Source organism: Rissa tridactyla, chromosome 1, assembly GCF_028500815.1.
Source record: "Rissa tridactyla isolate bRisTri1 chromosome 1, bRisTri1.patW.cur.20221130, whole genome shotgun sequence".
Classification (NCBI taxonomy): Eukaryota; Metazoa; Chordata; class Aves; order Charadriiformes; family Laridae; genus Rissa; species Rissa tridactyla.
Genome location: NC_071466.1, coordinates 32,994,618 through 33,011,396, shown reverse-complemented (window position 1 = coordinate 33,011,396; position 16,779 = coordinate 32,994,618). Strand labels below are relative to the sequence as shown.

Here is a 16,779-nt window from a genome sequence, read left to right as displayed (position 1 = left end):
CCCAGGTCCTTTTCTGCTGGGCAGCTTTCCAGCCACTCTTCCCCAAGCCTGTAGCGTTGCTTGGGGTTGTTGTGACTGAAATACAGGACCCGGCCCTTGGCCTTATTAAACCTCATAGAGTTGGCCTTGGCCCATCGATCCAGCCTGTCCAGGTCCCTCTGTAGAGCCTTCCTACCCTCAAGCAGATCAACACTCCCTCCTAGTTTGGTGTCATCTGCAAATTTACTGAGGGTGCACTCAATCCCCTCATCCAGATCATTGATAAAGTTATTAAACAAAACCGGCCCCAAAACTGAGCTCTGAGGGACACCACTGGTGACCGGCCGCCAAGAGGATTTCACCCCATTAATCACAACTCTCTGGGCACGGCCATCCAGCCAGTTTTTAACCCAGCGAAGAGTACACTTGTCTATGCCATGATTCGCCAGCTTCTCCAGGAGAATGCTATGGGGGACGGTGTCAAAGGCCTTACCAAAGTCCAGATAGACAACGTCCACAGCCTTCCCTGCATCCAGAAGGCGGGTCACATGGTCACAGAAAGAGATCAGGTTGGTTAAGCAGGACCTCCCCTTCCTAAACCCATGCTAGCTGGCCCTGATCCCTTGGCTGCCCTGCGCTTGCCGTGAGAGCTCACTCAAGATGATCCTCTCCATGATCTTTCCTGGTACCGAGGTCAGGCTGACAGACCTGTAGTTCCCCAGATCCTCCTTCCAACCCTTCTTGTAGATGGGCATCACATTAGCCACCCTCCAGTCATCTGGCACCTGCCCTGTTGACCAGGATTGTTGACAAATGATGGAGAGAGGCTTGGTGAGCTCTCCCGCCAGCTCCCTGAGTACTCTTGGGTGAATCCCATCCAGCCCCATAGACTTATGTGTGTCTAGGTGCAGAAGCAGATCATTGACTACTTTGTCCTGGATTATGGGTGGGTTGTTCTGCTCTCCAGCCTTATCTTCCAGCTCAGGAGGCTGAGCACCCTGGCGATAGCTGGTCTGACTATTGAAAATGGAGGCAAAGAAGGCATTAAGTATCTCAGCCTTCTCCTCGTCATTGGTTGCAACTTTCCCCCCTGCATCCAGTAAGGGATGGAGATTCTCCCTGGCTTTCTTTTTGTTGATGTATTTATAAAAGCTTTTTTTGTTGTCCTTAATGCTAGTGGCCAAGTTGAGCTCCAGCTGGGCTTTTGCCTTCCTAATTTTCTCTCTGTATAACCTAATGAGCAAAATGCAGGAGCTAAAAAAAAAAGGGGACCTGTCCATCCAATGTGCCCTGCACGTTTGGAGGGGTCGAGCCTCCAGCTAGCCACCCTGCAAGCATCTGAAGAGGCTGAGTGCCCACACTGCTCCATGACAGGCCAGACGTGTCTGTCCCACATCCCCCCACTTCCTACAAGTCTGCTCTCCATCGAGGGCTGGGGATGAGGGACCGGGATTTTGCCCCCCAAGGTGGCCAGGGGGTAGCGTGGATCAGGGGCTTGGCTCTGTTGAAAAGGTTTTCAACCTGCAGAGTGATGTTCCCCTGAGCACTTCAAGCCATTTTAGCAAGTTTGGGCATTGCTTTGTGGGCACAGGAATACCAAAGGCATGACTATAATACATGTGACAGATCAATGATAAAGTGGGGAGAGATCCATCTCAACTAAACTATTTTCCCGTACTGCAACCAGGCTACAACTGCCCGTTCTCTGCCCAGCTCACACAGTTGGGCGGCAGACTGGAGGAGTCACTGGCCTCATCACCCATCGCCCTGGCGAAACGCCTCTTCTGGCACCCACCGGGCAAGAGGAGAGGCCGAGGAGGCTTGGCCATGCCCACATCTGCTGGTCACTCCCCGGCTTCCTCCCATGGCACTTCACCAACTTGTCCTTAAACAAGGTGGAAGGTAAAGTTTGTATTTCTCTGGTGATTCTCCGGTGATTGACTGAGGCCAATGGCATGAGGTTCAACAAGGCCAAGTACTGGGTCCTGCACTTGGGTCACAACAACCCCATGCAGCGCTACAGGACTGGGGAAGAGTGGCTGGAAAGCTGCCCGGCGGAAGAGGACCTGGGGGTGCTGGTTGACTGCTGACTGAATATGAGCCAGCAGTGTGCCCAGGTGGCCCAGAAGGCCAACAGCATCCCGGTATGTATCAGGAATAGTGTGGCCAGCAGGACCAGGGAAGTGATCGTGCCTCTGTACTCGGCACTGGTGAGGCCCCACCTCGAGCGCTGTGTCCAGTTTTGGGCCCCTCACTACAGGAAAGACATTGAGGTGCTGGAGCAGCTCCAGAGAAGGGCAACGAAGCTGGTGAGGGGTCTGGACAACAAGCCTTATGAGGAGCAGCTGAGGGAACTGGGGCTGTTTAGCTTGGAGAAAAGGAGGCTGAGGGGAGACCTCATTGCCCTCTACAACTACCTGAAAGGAGACTGTAGCGAGGTGGGTGTCAGTCTCTTCTCCCAAACAACAGGTGATAAGACAAGAGGAAATGGCCTCAAGTTGAGCCAGGGAAAGTTTGGATTGGATATAAAGAAAAATTTTTTTCACTGAAAGGGTTGTCTAGCACTGGAAGAGGCTGCCCAAGGAAGTGGTTGAGTCACCATCCCTGGGGGTATTTAGAAGACGGGCAGACGTGGTGCTGAGGGACGTGGTTTAGTGGTAACTTGGGAGTGCTAGGTTAATGCTTAGACTTGATGATCTTAAAGGTCTTTTCCAACCTAAATGATTCTATGATTCTATGACTTTAATGCTTTAATGCAGCATTTCTCTTTGAGTAGGTGATTGAGTTTGGGGTAAGAGCAAAAAACTGATGGGCTCAAGGCTCTGAGGAATGAATACCTGTAGCAGTATTCCTGCAACTGGAAGCACAAGAAGCAGTCCCTGGGTTACATCAAGAAGAATCATGGAGTTTTTTAAACTTCTATTTCTAAACCTGTAGCTTTCACATTTTCAAATTTTCTCTCCCATCTTTAAGGGCCAAATGTTTCTTCTATTAAATTTAGGCTAATTTGCAACTGCTTAGGCCAGTAAAACGCCTGGAGTATTTCAAGAGCTCAGATGTTGACCGAAATACCAAATACAGGGAAAACTGTGACCACTACAAGGAGTGATTTCTTCCCTTTCCATCAGTTTTTAATATTTCCCGCACAGACCTCTGGTCGAGCTCCCCTAAAAACACCTCCCTGGATATCGATAGCCGTGCAAAGCTCAGTGCGGACACACCGAGCTGCTGACACCGAGGTCGGGTTTACAACCCAGCAGTTTGATGGCAGGGAGAGAGGGAACACGCTCCTGCTGCAGAACCAAGGCGCCCCCTCGCTAAATATTCCCCTCGGGCTGTGCCCTTTTATCAGCAAAGGGTTAAACATTTCAGCACATAGGCCTTAAACGCTGAGATTACAGACTGAGCTGGAAGTGAGTATTGTTATCACCAAGTGTCCCAGAGTATTTGCACATCCAAAGCCTTGTAGGTGTTCACAAACGAGCCCTTTGGACTGAAATTTTTCCATATGAGACGCAAGCGTCAGTGTGTGTTTTAGCAGCAGTTGAACCATTTTTGTTCGCTTCCAAACAGGCAGAAAAAGAAGTTGGGTTTTTAAACACTCATTTTTTAAAAAAAAAATTTATTTTTAATATTTGTTCTAAACCAGTAAAGGCAACGGCTCAGAGACCTGGCAAATGACAGGGATCAAGGGATGCAAAAGCTGGAAGACTACATTTTTGAGGAAGCTCCACACTTTTGGAAGAGTTTGTATGTGTCTGATTTAAACATGAGAATTTGACAAGTCCAAAGACTCCCCGTACATATATTTCATCCCCTGAGACCTCCTGTGCTGCCATGCTTAGGGCGACAAAAGCCAAGACCACGCAAACCATTCTCAGAGAACTAATGTCAACTCCTTCACAGTTCCAGGGACGGGGCCAGACCTCACTGCGGTCGTTTCTCCTGTAAGCTTGGGTCACCACGGCAAGGAGAAGGACTTGATTCCTTATTTGCAATACAAAACGCAGTGTGTAGATTTGAGGGAGCCCTACCAGGATGCAGAAATATGAAACGCAGGAGAAACCAGCTGTAAACTGCATCGGACAGAAAGGAACAGCGATGGGTCAAATCCCAGGGCAAGAGGTGCAGCTGCCCCAAGCATCTCCCTGCACAAACCTAGAGCTGAAATTGCTGAAGCCACTGGCAAAACACTTCAATTCCATCTTCCCTTTTCACGTACAGAGAATTTGTATGGGGCATCATCTGGCTTCATGAGGTAGGGTTAAAAAAGAAAAAAAAAAAAAAAGAAAAAGAAAGGAAAAAAGCCACTAAAGATGATCAGCTTGCAAATAATTAGGATGCAGACACGAGCTCCCTTATGCTTCATTTCAGCACATTAGAAGGATCCAACAACCACCACCCTCTCCTGCAGGACCCCATTTAGTGAGGAGGGTGGCTAATCCATCTTCTGCATCTTCGTGTGTCCCTGGGCCCTCCTTAATGTACATTCAGCAAACTGAAAACTAACAACTAACCTCCTCCTGCAGTTCCCTCCCTGTGTCCAGGGAAGAGCCCTCCTTGGGAGGTATCTAAATCCTTCACGAAATTTTTCCTCCGAAGGTTGCACGGTGACATTCACCGTATTTTACTGCTGATGGGTGGAGGCAGAGAGCAGTAAAGACTTCAGCCTTCATTTTAAAAACAGAAGAATCACAGTTTTAATACCCTTAGGTGTGATGCACCGGGCTGTAATGTCCCCAACACACTTTTTTAAAAGTAAGGTTGGAAAAAAACCCAGCTCCTGTGTTCCTTTATAAAGCTGCGTGCTCCCCAAGAAAGCTGTATCGTGAATGCATCTGAAGAGGAAGCTGCTCGTGCTGCCGCTGGGTCTCTCAGCCAGCAGCACAGCTCAGACCTGCTCGTCACCCCTTCTCCTGCAGGATAATGCCTACGCAAACCAGAACCAGGGAAGCGCAAAGCTGCACCAGTGCGTAACCGCACCTTCACACCAGCCAACTTTCCTGAGCGCTTGTCCTGGGTTTTGGCCAAATTAGCCAATGGCCGGCGACAGATGCTCTCCCCCGACCTCTCGCACACGGAGAGGAGGAGGAGAAGACGTAAAGATATTTATGAGTTTAGAAGAAACTAAACTACTCTAATTGAATATTAATAATAAAATAAAAAGGAAATAATGAAATAGATACAGTATATACAAAACCGCATTAAGCTCCCAGGATGACGTCACTGGCAGGCACTGGGGAAGTCCCAAACTGGACTCAGCGATGGGTGGGAACTGGATTCCAGAACACATGGATCGGGATCAAAGGCAGATGAACAGACAGGGTCCTCCTTGGACATTGGCCATTGAGGAGAGAGAACTGACCCTTCGATCCCTCAGCTTTTATACTGAGCATGGGGCAGATGGGATGGAATACCCTGTTGGTCAGGTTTGGGTTACGTCTCCTGTCGGCTCCTCCCCGCAGGTGGGACCCCTCTACGCTTTTCTGCTTCTGACCCTCCAACAGGGCAAGTAATGAAATTAGCTGACCTTGGTTGTTATAGCAATAAATATAAGCAAGAGCCTCTCTGCGTACCATTCCTTGGCACAAACTGTAAACATTGCTCTTATCACTCTGAGAATGAACTGTTTTTGGCACAATATACCATTGATTTCAGAGACTTAGAAGAGGCCTAGCTAAGAAGAAAAATTACTGGACAGAAAGTTGGTTCTGTTTTACCCCAAACCAGGACAGCGCTCTGAAGTAACATAGCATCCCAAAGCAGAGCGGTTCCAGCTCCCCCTGCCCGCGCCGCCGTGGAGCCGATGGTGGCAACCATGACAAACCCCTGCGGCAAAACCTTCTGTGGCTTTGCCTGTCGGAGACCACGGTTTTCTACTGGGTTTTTTTTCCCTTTTCTTCTTCAAAAGTGCTTTCTAATGGCCTGGCGTAATTTGTTGTCCTATATATGTTTGAATAGAGGCGTAATTATGCCACAAAAGGGAGTATTTTTAATGCAACAAAATAGAAGGAACACAACGCAACTAGGCTGTTTTGGTAGAAAAGTCTACTTTGAAACACACTCAGAATCCAGAGGACATTATAGATCAGATTAGAATAACAAAATGCGCCTGAACTATCATTCAGTCCACTGAATTTTTTAATTTTTTTTTTCCAAAAAATATACCTTTTAGATGATCTTCTTACTCATTTCTCTGTTTAGCAGGTCAAGCAAACAAAATGAGAGTGTTGATATTTTTAGAAGTATGGGGAATATCGAGATATTCTCTGTTTTATTATTTCTAAATGTCTCTTAAAATCACACATTCTTTATTCCAATATAGTGTCTTTCAAGCCAAATAGGCAGGACCTGCTGGACAACTAACAGGTTGCAAAAACCCCACGATTCAGGAGTTTCTTTTTGTTGACTGAAAGCTGAAGGAACTGAAGAGATTAAACTGTGTTTGGAAATGGGGGTTGGCTTCTTTGGAGATCTTTCTCCTTTCTATCCCCACAGAAGAGCATTTGCCAAGATGAAAATAAGGCACGGGAAGCTCATCTTCCATCATCAACCTACCCATGGAGAGAGAGGGGCTTCTCCAGGTGACAGCTGTAGAGTCGCAGCAACCTCTCAAGCAGTTCAAGAGGTTTTTCTCCGCTAGCGCGGTCACGTAATTAAAGCAGAACTGCACTAATTAGGGGGCTGCCGGACAAGGTAAATCTCTGGCCAGTCTCCTTCCTAAAGCGTGTCTTGGTGGACACCCCTTCCCAAGGCACAGCCGGCAGGAGGAGTAGGGCCTTCTTGTACAGCAGCCCGAGCTTAAAATTACTGCTGAATCAGGGCCTAGCACTGGGAGCCTGGAAAGGATGTTTCTGGAGGCAGAAAAAGATCACGGAAGTTTCTTGAGGCTATGGTGCACCTTTAAACTGAAGCCACGATTTAATATAGTTCTATGGACCAGCTGCAGCCCACTTACCACGGCCTCCTGCACACGTTTGGGAAACAGCTCCTTAAAAAGTGTAAAACTACGTGCTGGAACAGCATCCAAAGTTTCAGAGATGACTGCATTAGCTTACTTTATTCATTCTTGAAACATACTTCAAACTTTGATGTGGAGTTCTGCCAACTACTAGCGAGTCAAAGACAAAACCCCCTAGGTCAATCTGTGAAGACTAAGCAGTTTCATAATCCTCAAAATAAGTTCTTGAATTTTTTTTTATAGTATTTGATAGCAGCTTTTTATTGGTTACAAAACCTAAGCCCATATACAAAATTAGGAACACATTTAGATGCCTCTTTGAAAGAACGTTTTAGTCTATTTTAACTGATAGTTTAAAAAAATAATAAAAACAATGCAATTTTAAACACTGTTCTGAAAACGTAAAAGTGCAGCAATATACTTTGTTTCCTTTATTAACTATGAAATGGTGCAATCCCAATCAAAAGCTGATAAGGTCACAACAGAAAGAACTGAGCAAACGCTTGGTCCTGCCTTACCCAGTTCTCCGATGTTCACTTTTAATGTAATGCATTGAGTGCAAGAAAAGGATCAAATCTTCACAGTAGTGGAAAACTGTTGTTTCAAATATCAATTTGTACGTAATCGCTAGGATAACAGTGAGTGCAGGCGGAACAGGGTATCCGTCAGTCTATACGGCATATAGGGAGACTAAATTGAATTAGAAGGGGGGAAATATTTGTTCACAATAACATCTGCTGGAACTCTAATTTCACAAAAACTTTGTGACCTTACCTAACTTTGACTTTTTATTGTTTAGTTTTTTAGCGAACACCACACAGTTTCAAGATTTTAGACTATAGTGTGTGAATAGGATGCAGTTACCATATGAAGCTTCAACTCAACTTTTGGGAAAAGAAAAAAGGCACAATGAACTTCAACTCAATTTTATGTGCACAAGAGTTGAAAAATCCGAGCCACCTTAAAGAGAAATTGATTCTAAAATTTATAAAACCTATAAATAATCAGAGGCCAAACCACTATATTAAAACAGATTATCTAGCAAGTAAAAATCTTGCAGTTTAAACATACGCTTGTATCCAGTTGAGATACAAGATAACTCACTCTTTAAAGTGGCTCCACCTTGGCAGATATATATTTAATGAATGCACACCTGCTATGCGTTGTTCATCAGTGGAAAAACAGCTGATCCACAAAGCTCTGATGGCATCTGTCCTTATCTTCATCACAGTAAATACAACCCACATCCAATAACTAAATTAGTTTAGATTTTTCTATCCCTTCACATCAATGCATTGGGAAATTACACCCAGTAAACAACAGCAACAAAACCAGTTTGTGTGATAGCTTACAGAATTTCAAAATTATCGATCTTCACCCCAGCAATACCAAAATCCCTTTGAAAATGACTGGGTCGGACGATTTTCCAAAAGCAATGACCTCACATACCTTATGTAAAGTTATTTAATGTGCGCTGCACATCCGGTTTACGCTGAACAATGGCAGCTTCCATACAGCCTCACACATCAACCAGTTTGTATCTTTTTTAATCATGTGAATAAGATTTGAGACTAATTTCTGAATCACTCTTCCAATACTCCAAGAATGAAGCTTTTATGACGCTTCTAAGTAGTTGCTGGTTTGTTGCCAACCACATCATCATAAGCACTGGTTACTAAGTAAAAAATAGTTTAAGACTAAATTACAGTAAACATGAAAGCTCCACAGTTTAAACCCAATATAAATCAACCATATCCAATTATCAATTTAAAACAAAATATATTGACTACTGAAAGTTGAAAGCAAGATTCTTTTTAACTAATACATTTTTGGACAGAAATTTATTTTTTTTTCTACAGTCTGGGACTCTTGCTTTCAGCTTAAACAGAAGTTCAAGTCCATAACAGGTTGTAGCTCAGGTAAAATACCATGCACAGCATTTGATTACTTCAAAACAGCAGGAACACACAGGCTGAAGTGAGTGGTCAAATAGGGCTCGCTGTTCTCAAAAATTAGGTATAATGGCAAAAGCTTTACCAGTCCAAATCTACAGTTCATTCTCCAACCCTGGTTTCTGAGGCAGTTAATGAACACACATCAATTACTGACAGCTGAAGTAGTTTTTTTTTGTTTGTTTTAAACTTAAGTGTTTAATCAATTGCCAAGTGTTGTTGTTTTGCTTTTTTTTAAAGTTACTTTTATTTCAGTTTCACCAATGAAATTTTGGCTTGCATTTTTGAATCTATTCTTCCACATAAAGTATATGAAAATATGTTTGTGGAGGACGATGATGGAGGCTCAGAGCAAACTGGGCCCCTGTAAAGTCTTCCAAAATGTACGCATCATACCAAAGTGTCTTGATCCACAGCGCACCATTTTCCAAAGAAGCTACTTTTCCGTGGAAAGCCAATGTGCCACCACTATGGAATATTCCTAACAAAACTGCAGATTGCGGTTGTCAGCATGTGGCACCAGGAAAAAGGCAAAAAAAGGTAGTTGGGACTGTTAAAAAGAATTCCGAAACAGTTTAAGAGATCATGCATATGCATTTACAGTCCATGTGATAGTGACGTTTGGCAACTGCAAAGTGACCGATACATGGCTTGCTTTAGAAGCATCAAAACGAAGAGGCATGTGTGTCTTGGAGCCTTTTGTTTCTTCACTTGGTAGCCATCTGGTGGTGCTTCATACTGGTGTGGGACAGAGAAGCTGCACTTTTTTGAACTTAAAAATTAAATTCTTTTGTTTGAAGGTTGGCCGTTGGGTCAAAGTTGTAAGTACCTCCTTGAGTGGCTTCAGGAATGAGACTGGGATCTTCATCAATCTATAAAATACAACAACAAAAACACATGAGAGGCCAATTCTCTGCACAATTCAGTACACGTAGAAGAGATTCACAAATGTTCATCTTCTCTTTTTTTTTTTAAATTATTGCAATCGAATTAGATCTTTTTTTCCAATTCAATTCCTCAAATATGTTTAAAAAGAGCAACACATCAACTCTGCTCTAATACCATTAGGGAAACGAAAATTGAAATGGTTAGAGACTGGGTTGCTGCTTGGTCAAAGCAGTTGCTATTTTAGCTGTGCGATTTAATTTTCAATGCCAATTTTTAGTACTTCTGGATTTGGCTAAATCACTAGTTGTGAATTCCAAACTTAGTTTTGTACTTTCTCGCATTTTCTTTCAACATGAAAATAATTTTTATCAGCAGCTGATAGAAATACTTACACAAAGCTTAAAAGAGTACTCAGTATTTCCTATCAGAATCTGAAGGATTTAGAATTACTCACTTCAGAGCAGTTTTATATAGCGCTCATAAGCACAATCTGATTTTTTTTTTTAAAAACCAGAAGTACTTCATTACTCTATGGATACAGAATGAAAGGCATCAGTACCCAGCTTCACCCAACTTCCTCAGAGCTGTTAGAATTTAGGTATTTACTGCCTCTAGGAACAGCGAATAACACAAGTCAGTAGCATCGATATGCACAACTTCAAACCCTACCCATCCTCCTCCAAATCATCAGCTGCATCTCTTCTCTGAACACACCACTTCTACAGGCCAGGCTGTGGGAACCATATGCCATGTTTAAAAACATGTGTCATCCTGATGCAGGTAAGAGCCCTTGCCTGGGGCATTTCGACAGCCTTGGAGTCGTGTGGATGACGGAACTGACTCACCTAAAACCTTTATTTCTCTTTACTTTGGGTGACAATACCTAAATTGGAGGGAGAGATTAAGGCTTTGGTGACAGCAACAATCCTCAGGAGGAAGAGTGGGGCATGGAATGCCCAAATGAAGATCGAATGTGGTTTCAGAATGCTTTGCAAAATGTTTGTCAGTTAATAAATTAGCCCTTCTGCCTTCTGCAGGGGTACTACAAAGTAATGTTACCTAACTTTACGTGCCTTTAACACGTACTTGCTGGTCCTAAAATACATGCCTGTGCATTTTATAGGGCTCAGTAAAGGAGCTGATGGGATTAACAATGAAGGGATATCTAGTAGCCAGCAACATCTCATGAGAATACAGAAGATCCTGAAGTGACAGAAGGCAGGAACGCTCCTGAGCAGTCCATCTTAACACTGCCAAGCAGGCTAAAATAACCAGTCTCTTGTCTCCCCACGGCAATTTGGATTTTTTTCTGGGTTATTTTTGCAGAGGTCCTCAAACGACAAAGGTTATTTTCCTACACGTGGTCACTGCCTGAAAATTTGTCTGGTTTTATGTTTTAACTCCTATCTCCCAGTCACGGAATTTCTACAGTTCTGAGTTTCAGAAGCCCCAGAAAACATGGCAGAAGTATAAATAAGAATCTGAAGTAAAGTTTTGCTCCTCCGTGAAGGAGGTAAATTCAGCAAATCAGGCATAGATTAAATTGCATTAGTTTACTTAAAAAGTAAATGCACAGAAGGGAGCACTGACCTCAAAATGGATATTTTCCCACCCACACCAACTAGACTGTGCTCTTTAGTTAGCTCCAGAACTGTCAGAGCCATTATGGAGACTATTAGACAGTGCTCACAGAATCACTACGAGCATAGGGAACTTCTCAAATAACTTCTGGCGACTAACTTTGCAATCACATGATGGATCACACGATGACTGAAAATTAATAAGTCTTAAAGTTAGAGCTGGTATCTGGAGAGTTCAGGAGAAGAACTGAAGACACAGTTCTGCTAGGCTGCAGAACTACAGATGCTCTGGATGGCCTAGAAAGGATAATTAGTATTTGTCTTTAAATTGCTTGTTGAAGTGATTCTGAGGCACTCACAAGCAGCCAGTAGCAAAAAGAGCTAGAACCCAAAGGGTCAAAATACCTAATCCCAGTGCAACAAAATATCAGATGATCTAGATCAATCAGCTGCAGAAAGTGTTACAGTTTTGATGACTCTTCTCAATGCAGAATCCAGAGGGAGCAACTACAGCGCTGAAATACCGTAATCTATCTGAAAATAAGGATCCAGCCCCCACTCCAAAGACTGGTGCATGAGAAAGCAAAAAGGACAGCCAGAGAACTGTTTAGATTCTAATCACAAGTAATTATGCGTCAATTTACATGTCAGTGTGACAAAATTAGGTCAGCGTCAACCAATTTATTAGGCAAAACCAGAGTAGTCATCTTGATGTTGCTAAAGAAAATTTTTGGCATTGAGAAACTCTTCAAAGACTTTCACAGAATCATTGAATAGTTTGGGTTGGAAGGGACCTTAAAGATCATCTAGTTCCAACCCCCCTGCCATGGGCAGGGACCTCCCATTAGAGGTAGCTTTCAATTAAGGGAAGCTCTACCGAAAAAGGAGCAGGAAAACAGACTTCCCAGATAGCCTATGTCCATGACAACTGGAACTAAGGAACAACGACAATGTACTTCCTAAGTAACCGCACAGCATATACACTATTCAATCTTTAGCATACTTACATCATCACCAGAGAAATACTGATCTATGATTTCAAATGCTAGTTTATAAATGTCTTCATTCTCATGCTGTTGCAAGGCTTCAATTTTCTCTAGCCCTGGATAAAAGAAAATGGAGAAGAGTTTTATAAGTTTAAACTGAAGTGAATTACTGACTATTTTGACAATAAATAAACTAAGAAAAATAACAAAACATTACTATTGAGACATACTAGAAAAGATGTAGCTCAGTTCGCAAACATTGTCTAACACAGTAGCTATCTTTGTCTCCAAGATGGAAAAAAGTAGTTTGTGGACCTTTGCATACCATGGAATATCACATTTTCTGAAGAAGGAATAATAGAACCTTCTCTCTTTTTAGATAAAACTACATACATAGTATGTACTAAGTACATAAGCTACTTGATAGTTTTTGTTCCAGTCGTTGTGCTTTCTGTGTATCACCAGAAGGAAGTGGTTTCGTTTGTGTGTTGTATAGAAGTTAAAACAACAAGGTGACAAAGACTCACGGCAAGAGCAGCTTAAAACCCTAGTTCCATTTTCATACTGGACATGGTATAATACATGCAAAAACTTTCAGTATAGTAACATAGTTCTTAAACATCCCTTTACTCTTATCTTACTATAACACATTAATTAGCATGCGTTAAAACTTGGGTTGCAATATCCAAAAGCCTGACGACTCATCCTGCTTTGGTCTGTAATGCTATTGTGATCCTAACAACTGCTCCCAAGGCAACAAACGAAAGCAAGAATTGTGTGTTTTACCACAGAACGAAGTATATGCAATAATCAAATTAAAAGAGGTAAAATTCTCCTTTAAACCTAAAAAATACCTAAGCTACAGAAGGCCCCTTTAACAATTGCCTCCAACATGACAATCCCTAAACCAAACTAAACAGAAAAAAAAAACGTCTCACTCAATGCAAAAGCCTCACTTGCTTATTCAAATAGTCCATGGTAAAAAAAAAAATACTGTAGTAAATATCAACATCAACAAGGGGAAGACAGAATAAAGCCAGCAAATTAAATTTTTTTAAAAGCCCAATACGCACTTACCTCCACACTCTTCTATAATTTCAGCTATTGTGCTAGCCTCATCGCCAGCCATTATCAGGATGTTTTTCAGACCATCCAGCACCACCTGTACCACTTGAGAATCCTTTACTGAGAGTAGATTGCAGAACGGTGGGATTACATTTTGCTGTACAAGGTATTCAACCTAAATAATGAAAAAAAATATGTGCTTTCAACATTGTGCTTCTTACAAATGGCTGCATGTGCAATGTTTTGGTGACAATCTGAAACCCCACTACACATACCTGATCTTTTCTCCCACTTATTGTCAAATTGCTAATTGCCCAAGCAGCTTCCTTTTGTGTTCCAAAGTCCCCCTGACAAATAAAATTAATAGCTCATTAAAATCAGCATGGAAACATCTGTCGAGCTTATTATTAAAAATCACAGACGACTCATGTCAGATTTATAAAAAGAGGATGACAACTTGCATAGCTGATAGTTTGACTGACCTTAGCCAGCTGGTGTATGATCATAGGGATTAGCCCAGCATCTATTACAGCCTGAACTTGTTGCTGGTTTCCTGCTGTGATATTGGAAAGGAACCAAACTGCTTCCTACAATTGGACAAAACAAAAAAGCAAAACACTTTTAAAAAATAGTCAACAGATGAAAAAAAAAAACCAACCAAAAACAACCCCCAAAGCCCCAACCAAACTAAACAAAACAACCTCAAAACCTAAAATCGTACCATGACCAATCACTAAATGGAATCTCCAGGTTTCCTCCCCCATAGCATTTCTAGCACACAACCTTTTATTGCACTGTGAAAGCCAAACATGCAGGGATCAATGTAAAATGATATGATTAATTCATGGGGCCAGGTTATTACTTACACAAGGAGGGTCTCCATACATCGGGAGCAATACTGACTTAAACCTTATGTGCACTTTGACCTACTGCAGTCACAGCCATGTTTTAAACTTTTAATCAGTTTTGCAAAGAAAATAGGAAAACTGGTAAAATCTCAAATAAAAAAAGGACTTATCCTGTAATCCTATTACTGACAGCTCAGTAGCAGCTCTCTGTGCTGATACAAGGAAGACCAACTCCAGCTCCCATGTTCTTCCTGAAACATGGAAGTGGAGCTCACAAAACTCATTCAAGTATCAGATGGGACTCTCAGTCCTGGGACTTTACCCAGCAGTTATCTCCTTCAGGGGATAACATCGGCATAGCTAACACCTATAATGGCAGTTACAAATTCCTGGTTACAAAGGGGGGGATACTTGGTCAAAGCAACCCAGAACATCTTAAAAAGGCTCCAATCTTAAGTAAAAGACAAGCAGATGTGGCAAGCAGACAATTATGAAGTACCGCAGGAAAAAAACGTAATGGGTTACATTTTTTAGGGATGCGTATCTTGGTTTTATTTGCATTTGGCCCTCACAACGTACACTTAAAACTCAAAGCATTTTTAGACTCCCATTATACAAAACTAATTCCTTTTTTTTTGGCATTCAAAAAGAGCTTTTCATCATTCTTTTGTGAGAGCTAGAAGGGCAGGCAGACACAAATCACAGCAGTTTGAACCATCAAAGGTAACTTCTTCAGAGCTCTTGACAGTTGACAGGGCCTGAAGAAACAGAGATTCCTCACAAATATACTCCCCCTCTCAATGTACAATAAGCGTCGGAATCACCTAAGCTAAACAAAAAAGCCTCCTCCTCAGCCAGCCCCATTTTTGCAGTGGAAGATGGCTCAATGATTAAAAAAAAATGCAAATAACATGAAATACAGCTCTGGAAAAGAGGGCACTGATCACTTTCTTTCATCTCACTCCCCTTATTCGACCCAGTCCTTGCAGCAGCGAAGTTCCCTCTGCCAAAAGGAAGGAGAGGACACGCAGGGATCATTTTCAGAAACAGACAGTGGTGTTCCCTACGACCTTGAAGGCAAAGATGGACAAGAGAACAAACTCCACTATGAAAAGATGGAGTGGAAAATCTGAATCGATCTTACTCAACTCACTGGACTCAACCAAAAGTAACACACTTTAGTTATGAAAAACTATAATGCCAGTTACTCACTTTGCAAATGAAAAGTATCACACTACAAAGCAAAAACCATCAGTCCCCCCAAAAAAGCACTAGGCATCAACACCAATGCATGGATCCTCATTATGCCTGTTTGGCTTTAGCCCTAATTCAGCACCATCCTCAAAGGCTGCGTCTTTATACAAAATTGCTCACATGCTGGCAATAATAGCTGGAAGAAATTCTTCTGTAATATGCTACAGACTACTGCTTTATTTCTTACACTAAAACATTAAATTAGGAAGAAACAAATGATACCTTATTTATCTTCTCTTTTGGATGCGTCAGGAGATTTGGGAAATAAGACAAAACATCACAATTGAGAACAACTTGTGTCTGTTCATCAGTACCAGTTACTATGTTGCCTACTGCTCTCAGTGCTGCTGTCTGAATAGCCAAAGCAGGAAGGAAAAAAAAAATTGCATGTTAAAGGCATTGCTGTTACTTACGCTAAAACAAAGAACATTTTAAGATGTCTTTTCATAAAAACACTGTATTTTGCTAAATACAATTTAGTACTTCATCCTCTGAGCTACATCCTAAAAATGGGTACTGTTTCACCAAAACAGCAACACCCGGTACAGCGTTTTACTGAATAGATGCACTGCAGCTCAACTCAAAAAGTGTAAAGATTAGAAATTAAAAGAAAATTAAAATAATGGAAGAGTTAATTCGCCACGTATCTGATCTGAGTTACAACTACATTAACTGTTTCTAGGTTTTGACTACATCTGCCAAGGTTGCTTCCTCCTCCATTCAGCCCTCCACTACAGAATTAAAAAATCCACGACTGCTTCTCTTCTTATTGACTCTCAGTTGACTTTCAGAAATGGAATTCATGTGTTGGTTAGTAAATGCTTTACAAGTGACAGAATACTGGAGAAACTCCTTTTCATCAAGTGACCTGGTCTGACAAATTTCAAGACAGCCACGTCTAATCCAAAGTACAAACTAAACAAACACGACAAATGCACAGATACATAAAAGAGCTCCCAATTACAACAGCCGATTTACAAAAATCAAGCACACATTAACTAACTTTTGGGTTCCCTTTGTCTTTGAAATTAAACAGACAAGCTCAGTTAATCTACCTCTTGTAGCTAATGAGAAATTTACTTTACTAAAAGGACTCAGCATCTGCAAATATCTGAACATTCAACAGGTCCCAAAATATTAATTGATTTCCACAAATTATTCAGACAGAATACGTACAACCATGCAGCAACAGAAAAGAGTGCATATAACTTAAATTCTGTTAAACAGAAGATCTGTTGTCATTAAATATTTCAGGACAACAAAAGA

The 16,779-nt window shown here is 42.0% G+C and overlaps 1 protein-coding gene across 3 annotated transcripts in view; it reads right to left on the bottom strand.

Moving 5' to 3' along the window:
• Window positions 1–7,170: 7,170 nt before the first annotated feature.
• KPNA3 (karyopherin subunit alpha 3) overlaps window positions 7,171–16,779 on the bottom strand; it is a 54,147-nt gene continuing 44,538 nt past the window's right edge. For all 3 annotated transcript variants that reach the window (XM_054205169.1, XM_054205178.1, XM_054205188.1), the window contains 6 exons: window positions 15,736–15,864; window positions 13,894–13,998; window positions 13,687–13,758; window positions 13,424–13,586; window positions 12,368–12,462; window positions 7,171–9,764 (listed from right to left, as the gene is read on the bottom strand). In XM_054205169.1, coding sequence (XP_054061144.1) covers window positions 9,666–9,764; window positions 12,368–12,462; window positions 13,424–13,586; window positions 13,687–13,758; window positions 13,894–13,998; window positions 15,736–15,864 — 663 coding nt within the window. In that variant the 3' untranslated portion in view covers window positions 7,171–9,665. The remainder of the gene's footprint in view (window positions 9,765–12,367; window positions 12,463–13,423; window positions 13,587–13,686; window positions 13,759–13,893; window positions 13,999–15,735; window positions 15,865–16,779) is intronic.